Source organism: Actinia tenebrosa, unplaced genomic scaffold, assembly GCF_029948245.1.
Source record: "Actinia tenebrosa isolate PJP-AT-01 unplaced genomic scaffold, QUT_ActTen_1.0 PGA_scaffold6__47_contigs__length_16458017, whole genome shotgun sequence".
NCBI classification, from domain to species: domain Eukaryota; kingdom Metazoa; phylum Cnidaria; class Anthozoa; order Actiniaria; family Actiniidae; genus Actinia; species Actinia tenebrosa.
In genome coordinates this window covers 1,759,456-1,772,699 of record NW_028292583.1, presented here as the reverse complement: position 1 = coordinate 1,772,699, position 13,244 = coordinate 1,759,456, and the positions used below count along the sequence as shown (strand labels likewise).

Sequence of the window (13,244 nt, the reverse complement as noted above, 5' to 3'; positions counted from 1 at the left end):
ATACCAATACCAATTATCATTAGCACAACTCACACGATCTCAAACACTTTTCACACTAATTAAAAACCTGAAAGATGTATTTTCGTCTTCACATTTAACAAATGCGCAACAGGGGACCGTGAGCTGCCAAAGAAAAGAAACGAATAAAAATGTTTAGAATTTGGAATTGTTTCCCAGTTTAGCCACATGCGAAACATTGTTGCGAGCAACAAATTTTGCTTCCAAGACGCAAAAAATGTGTTTGCTGTTCAGCAGAAACATTTCATGTTTCCAAGACGCATGGAAACATTGTTTCCCGATGTTTCCTGACAGTTTTGCCACCTTAGGAAACATTTAGGGAAACATGTTTCCTACTTAGTCGCGAGAGTCACTTTAACTTCCCGATTGAAAATCGCGAAAATTACATGTAATAAGGGTAGCTAAACCAGAAGTATTAGTACTTAGTTTAAAGAATTTATCGAGAAAAAGACAGGTTTGGTTAAAGTCGAGATCCAGGGGAAAGTGAGACTGGTAAGAATGATTCAAATTAGCATAAACTGTAAATCATGAATAGAGAACTTGAGATAATGATCTAGGGAAATAAAACGCAGCTGCATCTTAACAAATACTCAAAAGGAGCACTGCTAGCCTCCTTCGCAGCCGTTCTTAGGGTCGTCACGCAACGTTTCCCTCCCCACAAACGTTGCGTGACGACCCTAAGAACGGCTGCGAAGGAGACTAGCAGCGCTGCTGGCATAATGGGAAATTTTTTTTTGGAATTGGAGTGCCCTTCAAGAATGCAAAAAAAGACAAGTAGTAAGCCTTTAAAGCAACATGAATTAAACTTCAAACTTGCAAAGACATCTATAAGCAAAGAGGATGTTTAAAGACCTCTATATTATTTCTCATGTCGACGAATTCAATCTTCCCGCGTTCAACTATCAGATGCTGCCCGCGATTGATTGGTCAGCAGTTGCATAATTCCCAGCTGTTGATGTCGAGTACGGTGAAAGAATTAATTATTCTGCAAGTCAAGGGTACCTCTTGTGTAATTTAAAATTTTATAGGCTAATCTTACCTTGGTTATTGTTGTTTTATTACCAGTCTGATGTTGCTCTGCTTGCCTTGGTTCAGTCATCGACTTGACCGTGGAACAGATACTCACCCTACCCCTGAGGATATTCGGATGGGTTATTGGCAGCTCGGACGAATAAACATGGCGGCGGCTCTACTTGAAAACATTAACAGAATTTAAAAAAAAAATTTTACTTGATGATTTCAAGGTTTCACTGGCTACAATATAATACCCTAAGAGCAGAGGTGTTTTCTGTCTACCAAGAAAAATCTTGAGGACGTTTCCTATTGGTATCCATACTCAGAAACGTATACACATTAATTATCGTATATATTTTTGGAAATTCTGGGGAGCAACGTTTTTTAAAAACTGAATAAAAATTTAAAATAAAAAACAAATAAAAAAAAAAAAAAGGAAAATTATGTCCTCTTCTGCGCAATCGTTAAACAAAGAAATAATAACCAAGGGAATGACACGTGGATTGTGTAAATATTACGCACAAAATGAAGAGTGAAGAGGAGCTATTTGAAATAAGAAGTAAATATAGGGAAAGTGTGGATAGAGTAGCTCCCCTACGTGTATTTTCAAGAGTAAGAATTTGGTCGAGTTCGCATTGCATTATGGGACTGTTTTATCCAAGATGGCGTCTATTTCGTCCCCAAAATGCACTGCACGTCGACTCGACCCAGTTTTGAAAATATTGATTTATAAGCAATGTTTATTTTTTCCCGAGTCACTCACCATATCTAATTAGAGAAGCCAATGCCATCCTTAGTACAGCAGTGCTCAGTCTTGCTGTCATATCATTAACGCACGCTTTTTATGCGTTATAATACAAAGTCAGTGTAATGTCGCCAGACACAGCGAAAACACGAAAACTATTTTGACCAATCATTTTATATTTGAATTTCGGATAGTGCAAGAGCTGCGATCTAATAAATTTTACAGAGATAATCAAACTTTCGATTGATTGAAATCATATCTCATCGATGTATTGGTCATTGAGTTTTCAGTTGATTGAAAGTTAATCAGCTGCTCGTGTCAGGAAAGATATTTTATTGACTAACTATGGTTTATATGTTGTATTTACAATCATTTAAAGCTGATCTCCCCATCCACTAGCTTGTAGAACGAGAATCACAACACAGCCCTGCATACTTTTACCACTACCCTCCAACGCAGACGTTCTAAGGGTCTGTCACGCGACGCTGTCACGCGACGTTACGTGACAGGCCCTAAGAACCCAAGGAGGCTCTTACCACTCGTTCACTTAAGATTTACAGAGTGTCATTAGAAAAACCATTTTAAAATTTGAATATGTTAACTCAATTCTAAGTCTACAATTGAATTTATTTATGTTCAATTGATTTATATCAAGCGGTTATTATAATAAAACGCATTGTGGTGGGGAAGATCGAAAGGAACCCGGGATCGAAATACTGAGATCTGGGAATCAGTAAATCCGCTTCACTCTTGGTGACGTGTCGAGTTCTTGTTTCAGGGCCGCAAGGAATTCTGTAGTAGAAGCCGTTCCACCTACATCAGCTGTAAGCTGAGGAAAGAAAAAACTGATAAATCAAAATGTTTAGATATATGAAGAAATACTGTTGTAAAATACACCTAATCCACTGTTTTCCCATTTGAGACCATGTGTCATTCCCCAGAGTATCATTTCTTTGTTTAATGGTTGCGCATGAGAAGACACGTGACTATGGATACAACTCAAACAAAGAAGACAAAGAATATTATTCTCAAGGGAATGACACATGGTCTCAAATGGGCAATAAGAGTGAAAATGGGCAAAACATTACGCCCAAAAGGATTTGGTCCATTCGGCATCTTTTTCCCTTCACAACTTCAACAATACAAACGCTTTGAAACTTGGCGGATCTTCACTGGATACAAGAATATTCAAAGTAATTTCATACGAAATGTAGGCAAACCTCGTAGAACAGAGAATTTGAAACTTGGGGTATTAAACCGAAACTCTGACCACCAAACCATAACCTGATAAACTAATTGTAAGATTCTCGAGAGACAAGTTAATAGCTTACTATTCTTTTGTTTACGACGTCCAAGATGGCTTTGTTTATGAGATCGGCGTATGCAGTAAACCTGAAACACAAACATGTACCTAATATAGCATATTCAATGAATGTAGGTATAACGATAATAGACCCATTTACCTTGGGTGTAACGTTTTCCCATTTCAGACCACGTGTCATTCCATAGAGTATCATTTCTTTGAGCAAGACACATGAATGTGAATAGACTTCAAACAAAGGATCTTATTCCTAAAGGAATGACAAGTGGTCTGAAATGTGAAAATCAATAGAACCTATTTAGCTTGGGCATAATGTATATTCACCATCATTGACATTGTCATCATTATCAACGTCATCATCATCACACCAATCATCTTCACCACCATCATCATCACACCCATTATTATCATCATCAAAGTCAACATCAATGACCATTATCACCATCATTATCATCAACATGGCCATCATGATGCATAGTCTAATTACTTACTCAAGGTATTGCAACATCAAGGTGCTTGCAAACAACATACTGATAGGGTTAGAGATACCTTTTCCCTTGATATCTAGACCAGTGTGTCTGGACCCCTAGACAATACACATAAACAGAAGATTAGCTAGACTGTTAACAGTCTCTTTTTCCCAGCCTAACTCAGTCGATTTGTGTTTTTCACTAACTTGGTCACGCTGGGAGTGTCAGCACGTGGGGAAAGGAAAAGTAGGGATGGGTTAATAGTGTTCAAGGGGATGACCTTATGGTCACAAGGGTTCAAAAGTGTGACTTATTGGTCACCAATGCCACTAAATCTGCTGTAATGCAGTGTGAAGGGAAAGGACTGAAGGTACATCATGGGATAAAATACAGGCATATATACATACAGTCAGACAGACAGATGGAAGGACAGACAGACAGACAGACACAAAGACAGATACACAGACAGACAGATACACAGACAGACAGATACACAGACAGACAGATAGACAGACACACACACACACACAGACACAAAGACAGATACACACACAGACAGACACACACACACACAGGCAGACAGTCAGAGACAGATGGACGGACAGACGGACAGAGAGATGGACAGAAAGACAGAGAGATTGATGGAAAGAGGGATAGTCATACAGTAGGGCAGACAAAAGCAACTTACTGATTCAAATACAGCATAATCAGGACCATAGTTTTCTCCCGGCACTACTCCTGGTCCACCAACCAGCGAAGCTCCAATATTACTGACAATATTACCATAGAGGTTTGGCAAGAGCATTACATCAAATTGGTTTGGATTGCTTACCAGCTGTTAGAAGAATTATCAAAAAAAAATATTTGAGATACAAGTTGGGAAATAACCTCAAGTAAAATCAAGCAATTGATACCAGATTGCTCATGTTGAATCAAAAATGTATATTCTATAAATATAATAAGAAATATACTGTACTACTTTTTTAATTTACTTCAGTTAATACATTTTGCAGTTACATGTATATAGACACTCACTTGCATACAGCAGTTGTCAATAATCATACTATCGTACTCAATATTTGGGTGTTTCTTGGCCTCCTCATTGCAACAGTGAAGAAACAATCCATCACCCATTTTCCTACCAAATTGTTCGTGGAACAATATTAGCTTAGAATACCCTGGGTACCAGAGGCCATAGTGGGGGTGGGGGGGAGCTTAGACAAACCACTCTCACAAAGTTAACAAACTGGGATGTAGAGGCAAGGGGTTCTCCCTATTATATTTCTTGCCAATAAATTAAGGAGGGGGTTTGTTGTTATTTTAGCCAAGGGGGAAATGGCCCCTCCTACTGTATGTCGTTGGGAAGGTCCCTCCCGTCTCTTGTCAAGGGCTAAAGAGGGAGGATCCCACATGTCTGATTAAGGAATTAAGGGCCCAATCATTTCCTTGGCAAGGGAAAGGGTACAATTTGTATAATACACAAGGACATTTCTTTTCATTTTCTTACTTACATTATGTTTGCCTTATGAACTGCAGTGATTTTCTTGCGGCCGTGTTTCTTGGCAAATTCAAAGGCATACTCGGCAATCTGAACACACTTTTCTTCTGTAGTTATTTTAAAGTTCTCAACCACACCTGGAATATTCTTTTTTTAAATAAAAATAGCTTTCAGCTTAAGGTATACAATGTAAGGAGGGGATTTTGACCACCATACGTTACCTCAAATTGTGCACTGACTTTACAATATTTTTGCCATAAAAGTATACATTTTCTGAAAGCTAAATAAATGCAGTTTTTACATATTTATTTAGAATTATCTGTTTTGCAAAATAAAAAATGTTATTGGGTTTGAAGTGAAAATTTGCAGCACTTCATTTGACAGGTTTCCACAGAATCAGAATTTCCACTATGTCAATCTTATATACATTAGGAATACTCTGTAGATAATAAACTTCTAAAGGTGTCTCAGATTTTTTGATATCATATCTAAATTGAGTGCAATCACACGTAAAATCTGGAAGTTTGAGTTTTCGGTAGTTGTGATTGTAAGATAAACAATATCTTTTGAATGAAAAAATTATTTTTTTTAAACTGAGAGAGTGTTTTTAGATTGTATAGTGTAGACTTATTATTATCCAAAGATTCAGTTCGATTTGATGTAATCCGAATGAGCTAGATTGTTTTAAAGAAGCTATTTTTGTCACTCAAAAAGTTCAGAGAAACCCAACTTTTTTTGTGTTCCAAATAAAAACAGACAATTGCTAAATAGATTTTTGAAAACTATGTTTATTCACCTTTCAGAAAATGTAACTGAATCCCCTCCTGATACTTTAAAACAATTTTGTTGCTTACAGTAGTTGCATTATGAGCAAGACAGTGTGGTGCAGAGTACATGTACATGTAGTCCATTCCAGGTGCTGAGTATCAAACTGATTGATTGACCCAGCAAACACCCATCAGTGTACAGTCATGTATATTACAAAGTTCATATCCTAAGAACTGATTCTGAGCTGTCAATTAGCTTTTGTTGTTCAAATCAATTGATCAACCACGGTCAATCAAACAATAGATCAACATGACTGACAGCAGTCAACCATGATTGGAAACTAAGGTTGTGGATGATTGACAACAACAATTGACGACAATAATCAACCATGGTTGGTCAATCTTTCAACAATCAGTTTCGGTAGAATGGCCTCAGTAGTGGATCCAGGAATTTTTTTACGTGGGCTGCACCATCCAGGATTTTTGTCTTAGGAGGTGTTGCATCCTTATGGACAAGATGTCTGCAAGTGCAAGCACCAATAATGCAGTAGATCATCTAGATCTCATCTCTCTCCTAGATCCACCCCTTGACCTACACTGTACTCTGTCAATAAGCACACAATACAAACCTGATGTTCAAGTTGGCTGTACTCTCCTTCAGTATTTTGTCTGATAATCACTAGATCTATATCAGTGTGTCTAAAATATGATATAAAAAGAAGTAGCATTTACAGTATAAACAGTACTTACTTATAATCTAGGTAATAGTAAAGGATTATGATATCCTACCAATATAAAAAAACTACACAATTTGCTAGGGTAACTAGATTTGCACAGAGTAATTTTCATCTAGACCCCTTCTAGATTGAATTATAATTTAGAAGTTGATTTTTGCAGGTGGAAAACCAGAGAAAAACCCTTGAAGCGCAGGAGAGAACCAACAAACAACTCTACTCACATACAAAGAGCATAAGAATCAAACCCGGTCGCATTGGTGAGAGGGGAGTACTCTCACTGCCCATGCTTCATATGGCTTCCCATGGCTAACTATACAGTACATGTAACCATCCCACCAAAAAGCTACCAACAACCTACTAACAGCCTACAAAGAACCTACTGATGCCTTACTAACAATGATTTAGGGGTCACATTATTTACTTTATTTCCCTGATCATACTGATAGTTAACGATTATTCGCCGAAGGCGAAGTGATTATCGGGGAATATTTACAGAGACATGAGTCTTCGAGCGGCCAGAAAGATTTTCTATAATCACCTGCATATTTTTACTAATGAACATTACAACCTCCAAATACATGTAGTTGGTTGGCCAATTAAAGCACACTGATTTTCTACCACTAGTTTTAAAGCTCTAAAATGCAACTAAACTGGGATATTTGAATTGATTATTCAGTCATGAATAGCTTTACCTGGTTTTTATAGTAGGGATTGATTTGCATCTCACAACATTAGCAAACAGATCTAAACGCAGTCTGTGAAAAATTATATCAAACATTTTAATATATTTTATTGCAAAATGATTTTATCACACAACAAAATGACTTTTGTGCTGATCTATAACTTAATTCAGGGCAGGGCTAACTCACACATTGAATTACTTAGAATAATATAGTGTGTTGGGGTTTTTGTAAAGGAAAGAAAACTGCAGAACCTGTAAAAAAATTTGACCCAACAAAATCTATTCACATGTGATGTGCATACAAGTAGCTGTAGAGAAAAAAATGAGATACATGTGATAAAACAAAAAATTGTACATATGAGTAGACACAAAAAGGAATTATAACAAGGAAAAGGGGTACATACAGTAGACACTTCACGCATGTATACATACAAACATTTACAGTACCTCAGTTCCAAATTAAGAGATCGAAAATCTGGATGTGTGTCGAGTGGTGTGAAAATGTTTCCTGCAAATACAAAACAAAAATAAATCTGGCTGTACTGTAATTTTATTTAGCTGTTCATTCATGTCATGTGTAAAAAAACACTCAAGAAAGAATTCAAAATAGACATCATTAGCTCCAAGGAAGACAGATATCTATATGTAATACTGTACCTTTGATTGCAACACCATTACGTCGTATTGATGTCACTGCATGATCCATGGCATCTTCATGAGATTCCATATCCACAATATCTAAACCACTAGAGTCAAAACCAAGACATCTTTTATTAATATAGATTTATACTGGATGACTTCTAAATGATGTAAACATCTCTTATTGGGAAGCACAGGTAGTGTAGCGGTGACAGCGCTGACCTCTCACCAACGCAACCCTCCGAGTCCCACCTGCCTTAGTGTTGTGTGTTAGTAGAGTTTCTACTGTAGTTGCTTCTCTCCTGTGTTTCAAGGGTTTTTCTTCGGATTCTCCCCTCCACCAAAATCAACTCCTAAATTCCAATTTTATCACAGAACAAGGGTGATAGGTTGGTGCTACCCTCCTAAAGTCCCTGCCCCCCACTACCACCACCATGAATCATAAATATAAATTCTGAGAAACAATTAATGTTTTCCTCAACCACACATTACATGTATATGAGGTGGAATAAATGCACAATTTAACCATTTTTGCTGACATTTCCTATATTGCTTATATGTACATATTTAAAATGGGGATATTGTTCATTGCTCTGTATATACCTAACATTAAGCTCTTCAAAATCCACTGGCACACCCACATGTCTGAAAAAAAATTAATATCAAAAAATATTATTTTATCTGTAATTAGTCTTAAACAACTTTATCTAAGACTGCTCTACAGTACTTCAAACTTGTAAACCCTTGATAAATATTTTAAAGCACTGTAATTATAATTATAAATTATTATTATATAATTATAATCATTGCACCTTGTTGCTAGGGAGAACTCAGAGAACTCCAGAGATGAATCCCCCCTCCCCCCCCCCCTCCCCAAATACAAAACCTAGATGGGGTGGGGGAACTGGAATTAGGGATAAATCTAAAAGCTTTAGAATCCTGTCAAACCCAAACTTAAAAGAAAAACACTTTAAAAATAAATAATAATAATCCATCATCTTCGAGATACTGGTGAAATGGGAATGAAAACTTTGTCAAGATTAAAATTTAAGAACTGTAACTACAATTTCCAAAATCCTCCCTTGTAAGTACACTGTACAACTTTACCACTGACCTGAAAATATCTTTGACAGCAATAACCATCTCCGGCCCAATGCCATCACCAGGTATAAGGGTCACTGTGTTGCGACCACCATATTTGGCAAGTGGTGGAATATGTTGTCTTGGGTGATGGTCATGTGGATGATAGGCTGCACTCTGGGACTTGGGTAGAAATCAAAACATAGATATAAGTACCAGGGGTTTTACTAGTCTAACGGTTAGGGATTGGAGAATGCTCTTGTGTATTAGCAAAATTTTCTGGCTTAAACTACCATTCATAGCTTAGTAATTCATAGAATGTTTACTAAGACTAGCCTCCAGCTAGTTTATGACTTTCTCCTATCACTTCAATAAAATAAAATAAAATAAACCCCTGAGTTCAAGTAGTAAAATATAGCTATACATGTAATATAGTCCTATAGCCCTTCAATGCAATATATAGTCTGCATATATCGAATTTATAAAGTAACTAGAGGTTGCTTTGACACTTCAAGCTATTGTACATGATGAATTGCACTAGCTGGGCAATGCCCTGTGAAACTCTTATATTTATTTCATTCCTAGCATTTTCTCATTCATACCTCCTGTGTATTGAATGTATCCATATCCTTTGCTAAGCACTGAGAATTTTTCTTTCATTCATTCATTCTCTCTTTATTTCATTTTTGTTTTCCTGCCTTATTCCTTTGTTTCTATTAATAAATAACTTACGGTAAAAGAATTAAACTCCATTTCCAGTCGCAAAGAGTACTTAAATAACATAAATCGCAGAAAAGCTACTGTATACATAGAAACATATGGAATACACTGTATTACTAAAGAACACCTAAATCCGACACCCGCCAGCACACTGTGCCCTCTTATTTCTTTAAATTTCATAGCTACATAAACCATAAAAAATAAACAAATAAAAAAGAGATTTATCTACCTTCCTAAGTGCACAGGACGAGGACCTGAGTCCTGCTTTTAGGAGTATTTTAGACGATCCTATCTGAAGTAGTCTTGACCTGAACAGAACAGCCGCCATGTTGTTGATTGCTGGCTCCTAATCCAGTCAGCGGTTACAATATAATGATGTTACGTATCACAAACATTCCCCGCAAGGACTACCTGGGAAGGGACAAAATCAAGATGGCGGACGAAGTGTGTGGTTTCGATAAAGAGTATTTGGAGAGTCTTTCTAAAGACGAATTAGTGTTGAAAGTTATGCAAATACAAAAAGAGAAAGAAGAGGCAGTATTGAAGTTGTCTGAGAAGGAAATTACCGAAGAAAAGAAGGATTTTTCGGCGTCTCCATCTTCGGCAGGACAACTTGGAGAAGCCAACAAAAAGTCAAAACAGAAAAAATCTCAGAACAAACCGTTTGATTTTACACGCTACAACAAAAGACACGTAGCTCTTATGGTTGCGTATCTTGGGTGGGATATGCATGGATTTGCTGCCCAAGAAAACATCGATAGTACGGTTGAAGCTTATCTCTTTGATGCCTTGATGAAGGGAAGACTCGTTCAGACAAGGGAAGGCGCAAACTATTCACGCTGTGGGCGAACAGATAAAGGCGTGAGTGCATTCAGGCAGGTTGTATCATTGGATGTCAGATCGAACCTATCGGAGGGAATTGGTGTCATACAAACAAAAGACTGTGCTGATAAACAAGGTACAGTGTGTACATTTGTGTGATTTGGTATCCCTGTGGTGAGGTACAGTACTGTACTTCAGTACACCCAAATCCGAGGGGGGAGGTGCTGGATAATTGAAATGACTGACACATTAGTATCCATAGGGCTGCTTTACATGTAATTGTATACAAAGTTATAACATAGACTGTGAAGCACCCTAAGAAATGGGGACATGAAACTAGTGCAGGAGCTATAGCTAGTCAGTCTCTTCCTCTCTGCTGTATATCGGGGTTTCCTGTTCTGAATGGGGAGAGAGACTGTTTTAAAAACATCAATTAAGGCTGTAACTGAATGCATAAATTAAAATATTGACTTTTAGAAGTTCATGACGGAGCTACATAATTTATTGTCAATCTTTTTCTTCCCAATCTTCAACAGTAGAAAACTCAAAGGACACCAAAGAGCTCCCTTATATTCAAATCCTCAATAACCTTCTGCCAAATGAGATCAGGGTTCTGTCTTGGGCACCAGTCCGCTGTGATTTTGATGCAAGGTTCAGTTGCACATACAGGAAGTATAAATACTATTTTCCAGCAGCAAATTTGAATCTAACGAGGATGAATGAAGCAGCTAAAAAACTGAAAGGAGAACATGACTTCAGGAATTTTTGTAAAATGGATATAGCTAATGGGGTCATGAGTTTCAAGCGAGCGATAATATCATTTACTGTTAATAAAATCACTGCTGGCAATGAAGATACTGATAGTGAGATATGGGAAGAGAAAGAAGGGGTAGAGCCCCCACATGATGGATATGAAATGTGCGAGGCTGTTATACTAGGGTCAGCATTTCTCTGGCATCAAGTTCGTTGTATGGTATCTGTGCTCCTAATGATTGGTCAGAAGCTTGAAGAACCTGAAGTCATCGATTGGCTTCTTGATACAGATCTCTGCCCTCAACGTCCACAGTACAATATGGCATTAGAGTTTCCATTGGTCCTGTATGATTGTGTCTATGAGGATCTGTCATGGGTCCATGAACCACATATCACTGAGTCTCTAACCAAGCATCTACAGCAGATATGGACTATTCATAGTGTTAGAACTACTATTACAAAGTCATTGATAAATCTCATTAATAATGATGTAATCTCACAGAGTGAGAGAACTGAGGTTGACTGTTCAGGCTCCGAACAGCAACAAACATTTAATCAAACCAATTTTTTGATTCCTGGTGAATCATTCAAGTCTCACAAGAAGCTCAAGAAGAGGGCATTGTGTGAAAGTTTTGAGCAAAAGCTGCAGAATATTAACTCTAAAAGGAAGAGAAAGGGAAAAGAAGTTCTGGACCCAGATAAAATAACAGAAAAGAAGAGATAATCTACGAATGGAAAACAGAATTGGTATTTCCCTTCACTGAGCTATGGTAAACATGGTAAAGATACTGTAATTGTTAGAATACTGTAAGTTGTTACTACAATATTGTAACAGGGAGAAAAAGTATTTTTTCAAAGAAATTTTAGGGTAAAAATTAATAAAGATTTTATCTAACCTTATGCATGGAATTTCTTCTCAAAAATGCTCTTTTTCCTTTTATAGTACACCATCTATCTCCTTCCCCATCTCTTCTCCCTAGTTCATATCTATTGTTTTTCCTCCCCCTCCACTCCCCTTACCTCCCCCTCCACTCCCCTTACCTCCCCCTCCACTCCCCTTACCTCCCCCTTCACTCCCCTTCCCTCCCTCAAAACAAAAACCATTAACATACTTTTCTGTTCCAGTGCCCAGGGGAATGAATAAGTCTGGTGTTGATGGTTTTCACAGCCGCCATCTTGAATGAATTTAACAAAATATTCGTCATTAGTCTCTTTTGTCATATCATCCAACATGGCTGCCATGTCTTGTTATTTCATTCTCATGGGAATGATTGAAAACCAGCAATACACTAGATTTACTGCAAAATATGTTAAAACTCAGCCGAAGAAAGAGGAGTCTCTTTTTAAATTCCTAGTATTTCCATGAAACCTATTTGGGATTTACAATCACATAAATTTGGTATCCCAATTAAGTGAATTTGTGAACCAGAAATACCCAGGAATCATTTTTGAATGAAGGGTCCATATTATATCAAGTATATGGTTATAGGGATAATGTCTCCAAACATACTTAGCCTGCGTAGCTCGGCCCTAGGGGAGGGGGGAGGGGGAGGCTAAACATGCTCAGAGGTGAAAGTTAAAATTTTTAGGGGCCCAGAAGGTGGAAGATTGAGAATTCAAGTTGGAAAATTGAAATGCTAGATATATTCACACACACACACACACACACAAAATCCAGGATCAAATTTTCCTAAAATGTTTACAAAATTAAGTAATACGTAAAAACTAGTAAATCTTGATCTAGACGAACGGAACTTTTCTGTCATCGTTTCCGCCTTTATCATTATAAAAACCAATCAATCTTTCTTCGTTAGTTAGCATGTAATACCATAAAATTCAATTCTCTATGGTAACCAAATCTTCCAGCTCACAAGATTAACTGAAGTAATCTTAACGAGCTTTTGAGCGTCTATTAGTAAGTATAAAATGTAAAATATCAATGGCAAAGTGAATTACGATCGATTGCAAAGAATAATGC

At 37.3% G+C, this 13,244-nt stretch overlaps 2 protein-coding genes across 3 annotated transcripts; one reads left to right on the top strand and one right to left on the bottom strand.

The window, feature by feature from the left end:
* Positions 1–2,095: 2,095 nt before the first annotated feature.
* LOC148905817 (isocitrate dehydrogenase [NAD] subunit gamma, mitochondrial-like) lies at positions 2,096–10,081 on the bottom strand. Its single transcript, XM_089038765.1, has 13 exons — positions 9,921–10,081; positions 9,006–9,154; positions 8,495–8,536; positions 7,910–7,998; positions 7,700–7,760; positions 7,263–7,325; positions 6,463–6,532; positions 5,080–5,213; positions 4,604–4,706; positions 4,257–4,403; positions 3,590–3,684; positions 3,109–3,169; positions 2,096–2,606 (listed from the first exon to the last, which is right to left on the bottom strand). Exons 1-13 carry the CDS (start codon positions 10,017–10,019, stop codon positions 2,508–2,510), a joined length of 1,212 nt encoding a protein of 403 aa, XP_088894891.1. The 5' UTR covers positions 10,020–10,081; the 3' UTR covers positions 2,096–2,507.
* Positions 10,082–10,109: 28 nt separating this feature from the next.
* LOC148905816 (tRNA pseudouridine(38/39) synthase-like) lies at positions 10,110–12,127 on the top strand. 2 transcript variants are annotated; one of them, XM_089038764.1, is made up of 2 exons: positions 10,110–10,649; positions 11,053–12,127. In XM_089038764.1, the coding sequence occupies exons 1-2, from the start codon at positions 10,124–10,126 to the stop codon at positions 11,988–11,990; spliced, it is 1,464 nt and encodes a 487-aa protein (XP_088894890.1). In that variant the 5' UTR covers positions 10,110–10,123; the 3' UTR covers positions 11,991–12,127. The 2 variants fall into 2 exon arrangements, with proteins under 2 accessions (XP_088894890.1, XP_088894889.1); XM_089038763.1 differs by having other exon boundaries at positions 11,050–12,127.
* Positions 12,128–13,244: the final 1,117 nt, after the last annotated feature.